This window comes from Physeter macrocephalus, chromosome 3, assembly GCF_002837175.3.
Source record: "Physeter macrocephalus isolate SW-GA chromosome 3, ASM283717v5, whole genome shotgun sequence".
Lineage (NCBI taxonomy): Eukaryota > Metazoa > Chordata > Mammalia > Artiodactyla > Physeteridae > Physeter > Physeter macrocephalus.
This window is the reverse complement of record NC_041216.1, coordinates 14,182,772-14,200,107: the sequence shown is the minus strand read 5'-3', so window position 1 is coordinate 14,200,107 and position 17,336 is coordinate 14,182,772. Positions and strand designations below refer to the sequence as shown.

Below are 17,336 nucleotides of genomic sequence, written 5' to 3'. Positions count from 1 at the left end.
GAACCCTGTCTTTTTTTTTAATGAGATTTTTTTAAAGGTAAGATTTACATACGGTAGAATGCATAAAAATGCAAGTGTATAATTAGATGCGTTTTGACAAATGTAAAGACATGTGTGGCCAATACCCAATCAAGAGATAGATTGTTTCCATAACCTTCCAAAGTTCCCTCATACCCCCTTCCAGTCAGTTCCTGCTATCTTATAGGCAACCACTGTTGTGATTTCTATCCTCACATATTAATTTTTCCTGTTTTTCACTCATACAGTATGCACACTTGTGTCTGAATTCTTCTGTTCAACGTAAAGTTTTTGAGATTAATCTAATCCATGTTGATGTGTATATCAGTATCAACCCGAGCCTTTTGGTGCATATCTAGAGTTCTTTCCAACAAACTACAACTGCTCATTTGCTGATTCTTACATCACATCCTTTTTTTTTTGCTTTGGTATTTGCATGTAATTTACTTCCTTTTTCTAATATACTAGATGTATTTGTTTTCAAAATCGCTTTGAAATTACAAAAGTAATACATGATCATTGCAACAAATTACACAATTAGAAGTGAATAAAGCGTGAAAGTTTCCTCAGATTTATTTTTATTTCTGCCTTTTTCCAATTATGAAAATAACGAGTGCTCTTTGTTTAAAAAAAAAAAGCCAAATTCAAAAAATATGAAGCAGAGAATAAGAATCACTCATAATCTCACTAGTTAGCATTTTGATATCTTTTCCTCTTTCTCTGCACTTTGTTTACCATGGCTGAGACCACAGTTTAGGGATTTTTAGGCTTCCCTACCTTTTTTTTTTTTTTTTAATTTATTTATTTTGGGCTGTGTTGGGTCTTTGTTGCTGCGTGCAGGTTTTCTCTAGTTGCAGCAAGCGGGAGCTACTCTTTGTTGTGGTGCAGTGCACGGGCTTCTCATTGCGGTGGCTTCTCTTGTTGCAGAGCACGGGCTCTAGGCATGCAGGCTCAGTAGTTGTGGCGCACGGGCTTAGTTGCTCCGTGGCATGTGGGATCTTCCCAGACCAGCGCTCGAACCCATGTCCCCTTCAATGGCAGGCTGATTCTTAACCACTGCGCCACCAGGGAAGTCTGAGGCTTCCCTTCTTATATTAGGTTTCTCACATCCTCATTAATGAGTTCTTATTATTTCAGTGTTCATGCTTGTGGCCACCCTAAATCTGAGTATCTACCTGGCAGTGTGACCTTGGCTGGGCTGGACTCATCAGGCAAACTGTACACTCCTTCATCACTCACCTCATTCTTGCATACCCAACACCCAACATTTCTTGCAAAGTAGGAGGCAGTTAGTTCTGTGGTTATGAGTATAGATTCTGGAGTCAGTCCATCTGTTTTCAAATGTATGCTCCTCCACTTACTAGCTCGGTATGTACCCTTAGGCAATGAATCTCTTAGCTTCAGTTTTCTCATCTGTAAAGATGGGGACCTGGCTAATTTTACTGTAAAATATGGAGCATATCTCAAAGGATTTTAGAAGGATTAAATGACATCATTACTTAGTCCATTGCTCAAATAATATTAATAGTTGTTATAAATTAAGACAATCAATGGCATGTTTGGTTGGATATGTCATCTCTCTAGCCCAGAATTCTGCTGCTGTGGGAAAGGGATGAAAATGTCAACTTCAGAATTTAGGGCTATGTTGCCCAAAGTTTATAAGTTCTCTTAGGAAGGAGGTTCTTATGGAAATGTTGCCTATGAATTTATCGAGATGATCTTTGAATTATTTTTTCTTACATTCTGTACTCCCCATCAGAGTAATGAGTTTTATTACTTTATACACTGGATTGGGCAGTAAACTATTACTTTTTATTAGTTCTAATAAAAGTAGTAAGTGTATACTATGTGTCAGGCATTGTGCATATTTCTATCCTCACAGCCATCCTTCAAATTAGTTATTTACAGATGAGAAAAGCGAGGCTCAAAGAAATTAAGCAACATGAGCACTGTCACATAGCTAAACCTACTGGGATTAGAACTCAATTCTTTCCTCCCTCCACTTCCTTTCCCTTCCTCTTACCCCTTCCCTTCCCTTTTTCTACATAAAACTTCTGTCTTTCTGATTCTAAAACCTGTGTTAAAAATTTTTTTTTAAATATTTTATTGTTTCTTTAGACTTCTAACTACATTGTAACTTCTAAGATTTGATGCAGTCTCTACCATTTCACATTTCACACCCTTTTTGTTTCATACTGATGTGTCCTTTATATATCTATATCTATATTAAAAATATGTATGCATACATAAGCTCCTCTGTCCTTTGGTCTTTTGGGATACCTTTCTAGGCCTTGTGTATCTATTTTACCTTTTTTGTGCTATGATGGCCACAACTGCACATTCTATTCTAGGTACAGATACGCTTTGGTTTGTACAAGGGCAGGATAATGTGTTCTGTATTTTCAAAGCCTTCATAATAACAGCCAGCATTTTGTTGCCTTTTTGTAGCTGTATTCAGCATAAGTCCAGGGACTCTGAAACCCTTTTCTTGTATTGTAACAGGTAGCTTTAGAGCTCGTCATCTAATAATTATAATTTGGACTATTTTTCCATTACTGCATTACCTTATTTTTGTCTACATGGAAGCTATTTTCCACATTTCTCAGCACACAACTTTGTACCATCATATTTCTAGCTACTGCTTTAGAGTCATCTGCAAACTGGGAAGATGTCACTAGACAGTTTTTTCTAGATAATTTCTAAAAATGTTACTTGTGATAGGTTTCAGCATTAATCCTTGGGGGACCCCTTTGTTTATACATCTTTATCTAGAGAAGGTACTATATCAGAACACTCATTTCTGTTTCTAAATGAAGTCTCTGGGGAAAAAAGTTAGTCTTCTTAAATAATATTTATTTACTGTTTTCAGTAGCCTTTGGAAGAGTTTTTTTTTTTTAATTTTAATTCTATTTAATTTACGTTATATCACGTATCCTCTCACTTCAGATATGCATGTTTTACCTGAAGCCTTGCAAACAGTAGGTTCTCTGTAAGGCTTTGATATATTAAATGTTCAACAATAAGATAATGCCCAGTATTGGGTTATTAGTTTAACATTTAACAAATAATTATTGAGTATATGTTATGTGCCAAGTACGAAGAATACAACTCAGTGACTGTGAGAGGCAAGGTCCCTGCTCTCATGCAGTTTAAGAAGCCTTGGGTAGACAATAAACAAATAAACACATAAATAAAATATTGAAAGATTGTGATATGTTAGGAAGAGAATAAAATGGGGTGCTATAATAGAGGAACTTAGAGACGGTCAGGAAAGGCTTCTATGAGGAGGTGACAAACCAAAACTGAAGAATGAAAATGAATGAGCCAAATGAAGAGGTGAGGAAAGAGTTCCAAGATAGAAGGAACTAAGAGCAAAGGTATTTCAAAACTTTGTAGGACTGATAAAGGAGTTTTATTTTTAAGTAAAATGGGAAGTCTTGGTGAGTTTTTTTTTTTAATTGGGGTACTTGAAAAGTTTTTTTTTTTACTTTTTTTTTTTTTTTTTTGGTGGCCACACTGCGAGGCTTGTGGAATCTTAGTTCCCTGACCAGGTATTGAGCCCAGGCCTCAGCAGTGAAAGCGTGGAGTCCTAACCACTGGACCGCCAGGGAATTCCCTAAAAAAACTTTTTAATGCAAAATTTCAAGCATATATAAAAGTAAATGGTATAATGAACCCCTGTGTATCTGTTTCCTAACTTCAACAATTATTAATGCATGACTAATCTTTTTTCTAATATCCTATCTCCTCCCCTAATGTTATTTTTTTCAACAGTTAATATAGCTTCTATTTATTTTTATTTTTTAAGCTTTGAGATATAATTGACAAACAAAAATCTTATATATTAAGGTATACAACATGATAATTTGATACATGTATATGTTGTGAAATGATTAACCACAGTCAAGCCAATTAACACATATTGATACATCACCTCATGTAGTAACCATATTGATGCATCACCTCACGTAGTAACCATTAATAATGTAACTTTTATTTTAAATTACTATCTAGCCTGTAGACTGCAGCAGTTTAAATACTTGAATTAACAGTGCTTTCGTTTCATTTTTACAAGTTTTATTGAGATATTATTGGCATACAATAAACCCCATACATTTAAAATATAAAATTTGATAAGTTTTGACATATGTATATACCATTAAAGCCACCACCATAATCAAGATAATGAACATATTCATCACCCCTAAATCTTTCCTCCTTTGTAATCACTCCCTCCTGCTCCGATGCCTCCCCCCACACCCCCAGGCCATAGGCAACCACTGATCTGCTATCTATCACTATAAATTATTTTGAATCTTCTAGAATTTTATATAATCATACAGTATGTGCTCATTGACAGGGGGCGGAGGTCTGGTGTCTTTCATTTGGGATAATTATTTTGAGATTCTTCCATGTTGTTGCAAGTTTCACTAGTTGCCGAGTAATAATGCATCACATGAATATAGTAATTTGTTCATCCATTCACCTGTTGCTGGACATTTGGGTGGTTTCCAGTTTGGGGCTGTTACAAATTAAGCTGCTGTGAACAGTTGTGTACAAGTCTTTCTGTGGACATTTTTTTAAAAAATTAATTAATTATTTGTTTATTTATTTCTGGCTGTGTTGGGTCTTTGTTGCTGTGCGCAGGCTTTCTCTAGTTGCGGTGAGTGAGGACTACTCTTCATTGTGGTGCTCGGGCTTCTCATTGAGGTGGCTTCTCTTGTTGCGGAGCACGGGCTCTAGGCACGCGGGCTTCAGTAGTTGTGGCACGCAGGACCTAGAGTGTGCAGCCTTCAGTAGTTGTGATGCGCAGTCTTAGTAGTTGTGGCGAATGGGCTTAGTTGCTCCACGGCATGTGGAATCTTCCCGGACCAGGGATCAAACCCGAGACATTTCTTTTTAATTTTTAAAATTGAAATACAATTTACATGCCAAACTATTTAGCCATTTAAAGTATGGAATTCAGTGTTTTTTAGTATATTCACAAGGTTATGCTGTCATCACCACTGTTTAATTCCAGAACATTTTTATCACCCCAGAAAAAAACCCCATACCTATTAGCAGTCACTCCTCATTCCCCCCTCCCCATGCCCTACACAACCATTAATCTACTTCCTATGTCTGTGGATTTGCCCATTCTGGACATTTCATATAAATTCAGTCATACAATATGTGGTCTTTTGTAATTGGCTTCTCTCACTTAGCATAATGTTTTCAAGCGTTCATCATGTTATAGGCTTGTATCAGTACTCCATTGTATGGATGTAACACTTTTATTTATCTATTCATCAGTTGATGGACATTTCAGTTGTTACTACTTTTTGGCTGTTATGAATAACGGTGCTATAGCATTCTTGTACAGATTTTTTGTGTGGACGTATGTTTTCATTTCTCTTGAGTATGTACCTGTGAGTGGATTTGCTGGGTCATATGATAACTCTTTTTGAGGAACTGCCAGACTGTTTTCCAGTGTAGCTGCCTATTTTACATTTCCACCAGCAGTGTATGATTCCAGTTTTTCCACATCCTCACCAGTATTTCTTATCTGTTTTTTTGATGATAGCCATCCTAGTGGGTGTGAAATGATATCTCATGGGGTTTTTGTTTTTCGTTTTTTGGTTTTTTTTTTGAAGTATAGTTGATTTAACAATGTTGTGTTAGTTTCTGGTGTACAGCAAAGTGAATCAGTTATACATACATATATATGTATATTCCTTTTCCGATTCTTTTCCATTATAGTTTATTACAGGATATTGAATATAGTTCCCTGTGCTGTACAGTAGGATCTCGTTTATTTCATTTTAATATTCATTTATTTTATTTATTTACTTATTTTTTGGCTCTGTCGGGTCTTAGTTGCAGCATGCGGGATCTTCGTTAAGGCATGCGGGATCTTTTGTTGTGGCGCGCAGGCTTCTCTGTAGTTGTGGAATGCGGGTTTTCTCTTCTGTAGTTGTGGCACGCAGGCTTTCTCTTCTCTAGTTGTGGCACGCAGGCTCCAGGGTGCGTGGGCTCTGTAGTTGCGGCGCACAGGTTCCAGAGCTCCTGGGCTCTGTAGTTTGCAGCACGTGGGCTCTCTAGTTGAGGCGCGCGAGCTCAGTAGTTGTGGCACGCTGGCTTAGCTGCCCCGTGGCACGTGGGAACCTAGTTCCCTGATCAGGGATCGAACCCACGTCCCCTGCATTGGAAGGTGGATTCTTTACCACTGGACCACCAGGGAAGTCCCTGTTCATCTATCTTATATATAGTAGTTTGTATCTGCTAATCGCAAGCTTCTAGTTTATCCTCCCCCCAGTATCTCATGTTTTGATTTCCATTTTCCTAATGACTAGTGATGTTGAGCACTTTTCATGTGTTTGTTGGCTATTTGTTTATCTTCTTCGGAGAATGTCTATTTAAATGTTTTACCCATTCATAAGTTGGTTCATTCATCCTTTTATTATTGAGTTGTAATAGTTTTATATATATTCTGGATACAAGTCCCTTATCAGATATGATATGTAAATATTTTATTTTCATTTCTGTGGGTTGTCTTTTTACTTTCTTGACCATGACCTTTAAAACACAGAAGTCGGGCTTCCCTGGTGGCACATTGGTTGAGAGTCCGCCTGCCGATGCAGGGGACACGGGTTTTTCTTTGGTTGTTTGTGCTTTTAGGTGTCATATCTAAGAAACTGTTGCCTAATCCAGGATTGCGAAGATTTACACCTGTGTTTTCTTCTAAGAGTTTTATACTTTTAGATCTTATATTTAAGCCTTTGATCCATTTTGAGTTAATTTTTGGTATGGTGTTAGGTAGGGGCTCAACTTTATTATTTTTTTTTAAAGAATTTAAAAAAATTATTTATTTTTAATTTTGGCTGTGTTGGGTCTTCGTTGCTGCGCGCGGGCTTTCTCTAGTTTTGGCAAGTGGGGGCTACTCTTCGTTGTGGTGCGCGGGGTTCTCACTGCAGTGGCTTCTCTTGTTTTGGAGCATGGGCTCTAGGCGCACAGGCTTCAGTAGTTGTGGCATGCAGGTTCAGTGGTTGTGGCTCGCGGGCTCTAGAGTGCAGGCTCAGTAGTTGTGGCACATGGGCTTAGTTGCTCCGCAGCATGTAGGATCTTCCTGGACCAGGGATCGAACTCATGTCCCCTGCATTGGCAGGTGGATTCTTAACCACTGCACCACCAGGGAAGTCCCGGGGTTCAACTTTATTCTTTTGCATATGAATATCCAGTTGTCCCAGCATCATTTATTGGAAAGATAAGTTGTTCCCCATTGAATTTTCTTGCATCCTTTTCAAAGATAAATTGACCATAAATGTATGGGTTTATTTTGGGGTTCTCAGTTCTATTCCACTGATCTGGATGTCTGTTCTTAATGCCAGTATCACAGAGTCTTGATTACTGCAGCTCTTTTTTAAGTTTTGAAATAAAAACAGTATGAGTCCTTCAATTTTATTCCTTTTTCAATATTGTTTTTGGCTTTGCTGAGTCCCTTGCACTTCCATATGAATTTAGGCTCAGCTTGTCAATTTCAGCAAAAAAAAAACCAGCTGGGATTTTGATAGGGATTTTATTGAATCTGTAGATTAATTTAGGGAGTATTGCCATCTGAACAATATTAAGTCTTTCAGTCCATTAATATGGGATGTCTTTTCATTTATTTAGGTCTTTAAATTTTTTCTAGGTTTTGAAGTCTTAATGTACAAGTCTTACACTTTTATTAAATTTATTCCTAAATCTTACTAAAGTTATTTATTTTGTGCATTTGTAAGTGAAATTATTTCCTTAATTTCATTTTTGGATTGTTTATTGCTAGTGTGTAGAAATAAAATGGAATTTTGTATATTGATCTTGTTGCTTCTAACAGTTTTTTTGATGGATTCCTTAGCATTTTCTATTGATATAAGATCATGTCATCTGCAAATAGAATTTTACTTCTTCATTTCCAATCTCATGCCTTTTATTTCTTTTTCTTACCTGATTGCCCTGGCTGGAACCTCCAGTACAGTACCGAACAGAAGTGATAAGAATGGATATTGTAGTCTTGTTCCTGACCTTAGGGGGAAGTCTTTGTCTTGTTTTGATAGTACAGTAATACTGGTCTCATAGAATAAGTTCAGACTTGTTTGCCCTTATTTTTGAAGCAGATCCCAGACTTCGTTTCATTTGTAAATATTTCAGCATACATCTCTAAAATACAAGTATTTCCCCTATTGAAACATGATTATATTAACATTGTCACACTGCAGTATCTTTAAATATCCAGTCAGTTAAAACGTTTTAAGCAGGGGGTGGGTATGTGATATGATTTCCATTTTTAAAAGATTAATCCAATTGCTGCAAAGAAAATGGATTATTTGGGGGCAGGAATTGACTAAGGTGAATAACAGAAGTCCAGGTAATGATGGAGACTTCAACTAGGTTGGTGGAAAAAAAAAATGAAAAGAAGTAGATGTATTTAGTATGTATTTTGGAGGTAGAGCTGATAGGCTTGATGATGAATTGGATGTGTGGGTCAAGGAAGAAAACAAGGATTGAGCATGCCTTCCTTCTGGAAACTCTTCTCTTAGCTTTTATGACAAGGCATTGTTCTGATTCTCCTACATTTCTTGATGCTTCTTTGTCCATCTCCAAGTTGTCCTTTGTCCTTGCCTCTCTGTTTATGCTTTTGTGTTAGGAGGTCATCTCCTCTCTCATGTCTCTGACTACAGCCTTCATGTATCAATAGTAACTCCCAAATCTGTATTTCTATCTCTGAACCTCAGTCCTAGAGTTCCTATTGAATCCCTCCACTTGGATATCCCTTCTGCACCTTCAGCTTTTCATGGATTGTTTGCTTTTGGGAACCAGTGGTCACATTGGTGCAGCTTGTTTCCTTCTTGCTTGGGAGACATGTTTATAGGTTTTAAGGATGGATTTTATACAGATTTTAACGATGGAAACTTTGCTTTTCTGAGAAAGATGCTTAGCACACCTGGACAGCATTTTCCTTCAGCACCTTGACTTCCTCATAAGTTAAAACGGGAAGGCTGAGCTTTTCTTCTGCCTGCTCCCCCCGCCGCTCCCAGTCCCCTGACTTGCTGCTGCCTTTTATCCTGACTCATGTATTTCTATTTACTTATTCACTCAGTCATTTATTCAGCACATTTCAGGGCTAGTATAGGTCTGCCGACATACCAAACATTGGCTCCGCTGTTTTCCCAGTTCATTCAGATGTAAGGCCTTAGTTGCTGTTGACTTCCCTGAACTCCCCATCTCTTTTCATGCCAACACACTCTCAGGTCCCTTCCTGTCTTTTTCTCCCACTAGGTCATTTTCGGTCCTTTGTTACCGGTTGCCTTGACGGCTGCTGCTTCTTCCAGTCTCCCCTCACCCAGCTCCATTCTTTTCTCTGCTTAAGTGAGATGTATAGCATCTTCCTAAATATTCTGTAATCTATAACTCCACTTGTGTGACTCCTGGCACTTATCGACTAAAGTATAAACTCAACCTGATATTTAAGATTCTGTGATCTGGCCCTACTTGTCTTTCCAGCCTTGCTTCCTACTACTTTTGCAATAACGTACTCATCTTCATTCCCCAGAAATGTCTCATTATTTTCTGCTTATGTACCTCTGCTCACACTGTCTGTCCACCTTAGACATAATACTCCTTGTCTTTACATGTCCAAATCCTGCTTTTATTTATTTATTTATTTATTTATTTATTGGTTGCACTGGGTCTTTGTTACCGTACACAGGCTTTCTCTCTAGTTGCGGTGAGCGGGGACTACTCTTCATTGTGGTGCACGGGCTGCTCATTGTGGTGGCTTCTCTTGTTGTGGAGCACGGGCTTCAGTAGCTGTGGCTCGCAGGCTCTAGAGTGCAGACTCAGTAGCCGTGGCACATGGGCTTAGTTGCTCTGCGGCATGTGGTATCTTCCCGGACCAGGGATCGAACCCGTGTCCCCTGCATTGGCAGGTGGATTCTTAACCACTGTGCTACCAGAGAAGTCCCTCCTGCCTATTTTTAACACCCAGTTATATGACACTCCTCTACGATGCCTTTCGTGATTTACTTAACCAGGAGTAAACCATAACTTCATTTGTTTTATATTTATGTTGTTTTCTTGTCTCTCCTACATTAGGAAACTCTTTAAACAGAAACTGTTTGTTGTATCTGTATACATCTTCTACAATGCTATGGCCTTTGCACTTGGTGGTTACTCAGTAAATGTTTGCTGAGTGAGGTAATATTGCAAGTAATGTTCCTGGAGGCAGAAAACTAGATTGAATGACTTCTTGAGGTACTTGCCAACCCCATCATTTATTTTCATAGATTTTTGTAGATTCAAGAGCTAGAAGTGTCCTTATAGATAAAATTTTCTCTCATTAAAAAAAAGTATGGGGGCTTCCCTGGTGGCACAGTGGTTAAGAATCTGCCTGCCAATGCATAGGACACGGGTTTGAGCCCTGGTCCAGGAAGATCCCACATGCCGTGGAGCAACTAAGCCTGTGAGCCACAACTGCTGAGCCCACGTGCCACAACTGTTGAAGCCTGCATGCCTAGAGCCCATGCTCCGCATCAAGAGAAGCCACCGCAATGAGAAGCCCGCGCACCACAATGAAGAGTAGCCCCCGCTTGCCGCAACTAGAGAAAGCCCGTACGCAGCAGTGAAGACCCAACGCAGCCAAAAATAAATAAATAAATAAATAAATAAATAAAAATTTTTTTTAAAAGTATGTATAGAAAATTTCAAACATATACAAATGTAGAGAAGATGATATAATGAACCTCTACATGCCCATCACTCAACTTCAACAGTTATCACCTCATGGTCAATTTTGTTCATCTGTACTATTACCTACTGTCTCATCCTCACAAGATTCTTTTGGAAGAAATCCCAAACATCATATTATTTAAATTGTAAATAATTTCATTATGTAACTATAAAAGATGCTCTTTTTTTTAAAAAAGTAACACAGTACACAGTAACGTCATTGGATAGCCAGTTAATGTTCGTATTTCCACAGTTGCTTTCTCTTTTCCCTCTTCCCTTCATCTGTGCCCCCCTTTCTCTCTAAACATTTGCTTTATTCGAATCAGGTTCCAAAAAATATCCATTCATTGATTTGATTTATATGGCTCTTAAATCTCTTTTAATCTTTGGGTTCTGTGGCTCTTAAGTTTCTTTTAATCTTTCGGTTCTCTTGCCTTTTTTCCTTTATATTTTTGTTGTTGAAGAAAGCAAGTTTTCCCATTCTAGATTTTGCTAATTGAATTTCTATGATTTATTTGTTTCTCTGTCCCTTGTATTCCCTGTAAACTGGTTGTTAGAGCTAGAGCAGCATTGTCTAATAGAAATATTCAAGCCTCAAATGAAATTTAAATTTTCTAGTAGGCACATTAAAAAGGTAAGAAGAAAAAAAAAAGTAAGAAGAAACAGGTGGAATTTGTTTTAATAATATTTTAAATTAACCTGATAGTTGCAAGTTGCTATCATTTCACCACATAATGAATATAAAAATTATTGAGATGTTTTACATACTAAATCTTTGTGATTCAGTGTGTGTTTTACACTTACAGCACATATCAATTCATATGAGCCAGACGCATTTCAAGTGCTTGATAGCTACATGTGTGTAGGTAGTGGCCGCCTGTTGGCCAGCACAACTCTAGAGGCTTGACCTAAATCAGGTTCCTGCTTTGGCAATATAATGCTTCATAAGAGTTGTTGTGTTCTTCTATCAGGAGGCCTATAATGTCCAGATGTCTCTTTTTGTGTTATAAGTGGTCCTGGATAATTATTACCTAGGTGTTTGCAAAATGGTGATATTCTAGTGCTATCATTCTTTCTTCATTTATGAACTGGAATACTTCAAAAAAGAAACACTTTCCCTAATCAACTCTTTGGTTACTCTGAAGTTTTTGATTTGTACAGGAAAGGCAGGATAAATACTTGATTCTTTACCTTTAGTCCTTTATTTGCAAGTTTTCAAAATGGTAAGTTGGTTCCCTGATATACTCCAAAGGGAATCAGTGAGTTGTTAGGTTTTTTTTTAAGTATCATTATGAATTTATGGGTATTAACATATTTGACATGTTTTAATCTATTGTAGTTATTCTTTTTTTAAAAATAGATTTATTTTATTTATTTATTTATTTTTGGCTGTGTTGCGTCTTCATTGCTGCGCACAGGCTTTCTCTAGTTGCGGCGAGTGGGGGCTACTCTTTGTCGCGGTATGCAGGCTTCTCATTGTGGTGGCTTCTCTTTTTGCGGAGCACGGGCTCTAGGTGCATGGGCTTCAGTAGTTGTGGCACGCGGGCCCTAGAGCACACGGGCTTCGGTAGTTGTGGCACATGGGCTCAGTAGTTGTGGCACACGGGCTCAGTAGTTGTGGCGCACAGGCTTAGTTCCTCCGTGGCATGTGGGATCTTCCCAGACCAGGTCTCGAACCCGTGTCCCCTGCATTCCAGGTGGATTCTTAATCACTGTGCCACCAGGGAAGCCCTATTGTAGTTATTCTTACTGATGTTTAATTTGTTCCATCTTGGACCAACGGGAGCCTCTTCACGTTGGCTCCTGATTTCTTTTGACATAACTGCAGTAGTCTTTGATAGTGTTCCTTGCTTTCTAGTTATGAGAAGATGTTCCAGACTCATCTTGTACATTTCCTGCCCTTTAGTCAAGGAGCTCTGGATGCTTTTAGTGAGATATGGTATTTAAAGACCACATTTATTGCCTAGGAAACTGAAGGCTGGAGAAGTAGAGCGATTTAACCAAGGTCATACAGATTTAGCAGCATCATCCGACCTAGAACCTGAGGCTTGTGGCTCTTAACTCTATGCCATTGCCATTTTGTCTTGCTGCCTCTACCTAGTTTCTGTGACAGGAGTTTTAACTGCATTTGAGCTTCTACTCTAGGCCATCAGGGGAAGATAGGTTTTGTGGGTCACCATTGGAGGTACAATCAGACCTCATTAATTTGGGCTAATTGAGGTAAATCCTAGTGAGAGTGTTGTGTTTTGTTTTTCTCTAGGTGCACCTGTTACTTTGAGTCATAACTGAAACTAGGCTATTAGTGTTACCAGGTTTTTTTGTTAGGTAGAGGTCCCTGTACCTGGTTTAATGAATAGCTGAGAATGATGTGCAATTTAACTTTAATTGTATGTAAATTAGACTCCTGAAATGCTTAAAAACAGCTGATTAAACATTTCTCCCTGCAATCTTATTTACACTGTTTTCTTAGCCAGGCTTTTCTTTATTAGAGTACAGAGGTAAACTTTAGCTCAGGTCTGAATTTGTCTCAAGTTTTCAAATGGGTGTGGAGTCTATATTAATAAAGTGTTGCCATAAAGTTCAGAGAATTTTGGAAAGAATATTTGAGAAAGTGCAGAGGAAGAGCATCTGAAAGTCAGACATCTGGCATTTTCAGCCAACCAGAATGCAACTTCTTGTGTTTGAAGGTAAGCTGAAAGTACTTTTAAAAGTCAGAAAAAGCTTTCAGAAAGCTCATTCACTATCTAAAAAGTCGTATCATCCTAGGACTTCACTCAGAGACAACTGTGTATATTGAGGGACAGAGGATCTAGGTGTGCTAGGGCTATCAGTGTTGCCTGTTGGCTCTGTGGCCCAGAGTAAGTCACTTGACCTATCTGAGCCTTAATTTATTCATCTATGATGAGGTAATTAAAATTGGGAGTAGTAATACATTTTCTTTTTACCTCACAGACTTCTTGTGAAATTCAAATCAGCTAATTAATCAAATGACATAGTGGATATTTATTGAATTAATGAGAGATGACAGGAAAGTGCTTTTTAAACTAAAAGCCTTGTTTGACCATAAACATTATTAGAATAATATAGATTAGATGCACTAATACATACTAATGATCAAAAAGCATGACAGCAGAAGGAAGAGATTCAAGATGCCTGTCTAGACTTTATAGCTGTTTTATTACAGAGGCATATAGCACCTCATACCTTAGGAGCCTTTGACAGCATCATGGTTTTATAGCATAGTACCACTGCTGATGTGAAGACCCTGAGTTACTAAGAAAAGGTTAAATTATATTTAACATATTCTGTTTAAGAAATAATGGATAAGCACAACATATTTTACAGAGGTTTTCATTAAAATGGCTTTAAGGAGTATAGTGTCTGAAGAGTTATTTCCATTTTCTGACAATTCTACCTTGTATGGAGTCTGTCACTTCCTAAAAGCAGCTAACACCTGCACTAAATGCCAAAAACTGTTCTAAATTCTTTATATTTACTCTTTATTTCTCCCAATAATCCCATGAGGGAGAGATTAAGAAATGTGCCCACAATTCTGGATTAGGATCCTGGGTTGAGGAAAAAAATTCCTATAAAGAGCATTATTGGGACAATTGGTAGAATTTAGATATGGACTTTATGTTACATAATAATATTGTATTGTTAAATTTCCTAATGTGATAATTGGACTGTAGTATGTTCTTAGGAGTTGTTCTCTGTAGTATTTAGACAGAGGCACCATGTCTACAACATATTATCAAAATGGTTAAAAAGTTAGTAATGAAATTGTGTGTGGGAGAGATAAAAGTAAATATGGCAAAATGTTCCTAATTGGTGAACCTAGGTGAAGGACATAAAGGAGTCCTTTGTACTATTCTTGAAACTTTCTCCAAGTTTGAAATTATTTCAAAGTAAAAAGTAAAACAGCAAAAATTTTCTTGGTCACACAGCTAGAGTTTATATAGCAGGGTTGAGATATGAACTCTGGCCATTTGGTTCCAGAATCCATGTTCTTAGTCACTGCTATTCTGCTGTTATATTCACGGTGCTAGATAAATGAGGTAAATCTGTACTGAATTTTAAATAATTGGGACTATGATTGGATCCTGAACATTGAGCTGTTTTAGCAGCTCTGCCTCCTGGTTCTTCAAGGAAAGGGTGATCATATAATTTATTGTGTAAACCAATTCACTTAAAAAAATCTTTTTTTTTTTTTTTTTTTGCGGTACGCGGGCCTCTCACTGTTGTGGCCTCTCCCGCCGCGGAGCACAGGCTCCGGACGCGCAGGCTCAGTCAGCAGCCATGGCTCACGGGCCCGGCCGCTCCGCGGCATGTGGTATCCTCCCGGACCGGGGCATGAACCTGTGTCCCCCTGCATCAGCAGGCGGACTCTCAACCACTGCGCCACCAGGGAAGCCCCAAAAAATCTTTTTTAAGTGAAGTATAGTTGATTTACAGTGTTGTATTAGTTTCAGGTGTACAACATAGTGTTTTGCTATTTTTAAAAACAGTTCACTTTTAAGAGTAAGGGGGAGCACTATTAATAATTTCTCTGGGACAATTGATGGAAATCAAGACGATGGACACCCTAAAAGGACACCTGTTGGCAGTTTAGTTTTAACAAATGTGACAAAACATGATAGTTGCTTCATTTTAATTAAATTTTGTTTACCATGGATTCTTGTTTACACAGCGTCCACACTTTTTTCTCCTGCCAGCAAACCTCAGGCCTTTACCTGATGCATTTTCATTTTTTCTTCTCTAGATTTTGCTAATTCTTTTGCTTCCTTCCAGACCACTTGGGAAATATTCTTTGTCAAATTCTGTTTCCTCCAAGTTTGAAAAATGCCAACAAAAATTTCTGTAACACTTGTCCAGTTTTTAAAAATAACTGGCATTTAAAACCAGAAATGCCCAAATATCTTTTTTTTTTTTTCTGGCTGCACGCTGTGCAGCTTGTGGGATCTTAGTTCCCCCATCAGGGATTGAACCTGGGCCCTCTGCAGTGAGAGTGCAGAGTCCTAACCACTGGACCGCCAAGGAATTCCTCCAAACATCTTTATTAACGTGATTTCTAAAAGGAAAAGTAGTAGTAAAATGCATCTGTGTTATGAGATAGGTAGAGAGGTAGTACTACTGTCAACTTTCCATAGATATTTGGGAAATCCTTATTGTATGGTACTGGAGGCTGTGATAATGCCTGTTAAAAAGGATTATACCAATCTAGAATCAAAGGTGTATGTATTGTCTCACTGATCTTTTGCCCAGGTAGTGTCCATTGCCGTTCTTCTGATTGTACTTATTTGCAATAACACTCTCCTGGACTGTGTCCAATTAAAGATGTTGACCTTCACTAATAGAGGACTAGTATTTTTTGGTCAATCTCTAAAGAAGCTTTCAAAATTATTCCAATACAGTCTCTGGATTTTTAAAGCTCAAACTACCTCTTTGCTTCTCCTTTCTCATACAGAATGCATTTAACCAAGTGCACATCCACTAGGGCAGGAGAGGGTGGGACAGGGCAGGGACTCTGAAATGTAAATCAGATAGTTTTCCTTCCAGTTACCTACTATGTTATAAGGTTTGAGGAAGGAGTGGATAAAACTGATGACTAACATAACTTTTTTTTAAACCACTAAAATGACTTTTTTTTCCTTAAATCATGAAATGTGCTTTTATAGTAGCAATAGTCTTAATAATAATTACATTTTTGTTTTTTAAAGTAATGTGTATTTTGTAGTTCAAAGCTGTTAAATTTCTTATTCCTGCTGTTTTTTTTTTCTTTAAATTCAAGGAATTGCTATATTTAATGGATAGTTTGTTTTTAAAAAAAAGTAAATGTATTTATTTATTTATTTTTGGCTGCGTTCGGTCTTCGTTGCTGTGCGTGAGCTTTCTCTGGTTGCAGTGAGCAGGGACTACTCTTCGTTGCGGTGTGTGGGCTTCTCACTGCGGTGGCTTCTCTTGTTGCAGAGCACAGGCTCTAGGCTCGCGGGCTTCAGTAGTTGCAGCATGCAGGCTCAGTAGTTGTGGCGCACAGGCTTAGTTGCTCCGCGACATGTGGGATCTTCCTGGACCAGGGATCGAACCCGTGTCCCCTTCATTGGCAGGCAGATTCTTAACCTCTGCGTCACCAGGGAAGTCCCTGGATAGTTTTTTTTTTTAACATCTAGTTTAATGAATGAGAGTAACCTCTGAAACCAATTTTTACTTGATTGAAAAAAAGGGTTTTTTTAATTTTAAAGACAGCTACAGATATTACTCAGGTCAACCATGTATTAATCAAAATCAACTATTAAAATAATAAAATACCTATTGACTTGAACTATCAATATTGTATCTTTTAAAAATAAATTTATTTATTTATTTATTTATGGCTGCGTTGGGTCTTTGTTGTTGGGCGTGGGCTTTCTCTAGTTGCGGTGCACGGGTTTCTCACTGTGGTGGCTTCTCTTGTTGTGGAGCACAGCTCTGGGGTGCGCCGGCTTCAGTAGTTGTGGCACGTGGGCTCAGTTGTCGTGTCTCGTGGGCTCTAGAGCGCAGGCTCAGTAGTTGTGGCACACGGGCTTAGTTGGTCC

The 17,336-nt window shown here is 38.2% G+C and overlaps 1 protein-coding gene across 1 annotated transcript in view; it reads left to right on the top strand.

The window, feature by feature from the left end:
* LOC102985372 (palmitoyltransferase ZDHHC18) overlaps nucleotides 1-2,544 on the top strand; it is a 21,827-nt gene extending 19,283 nt beyond the window's left edge. Inside the window, exon 6 of the mRNA XM_028488047.1 lies at nucleotides 2,521-2,544. Within this exon, the coding sequence (XP_028343848.1) occupies nucleotides 2,521-2,544 (24 nt within the window). The remainder of the gene's footprint in view (nucleotides 1-2,520) is intronic.
* The last annotated feature ends 14,792 nt before the right edge of the window (nucleotides 2,545-17,336 follow it).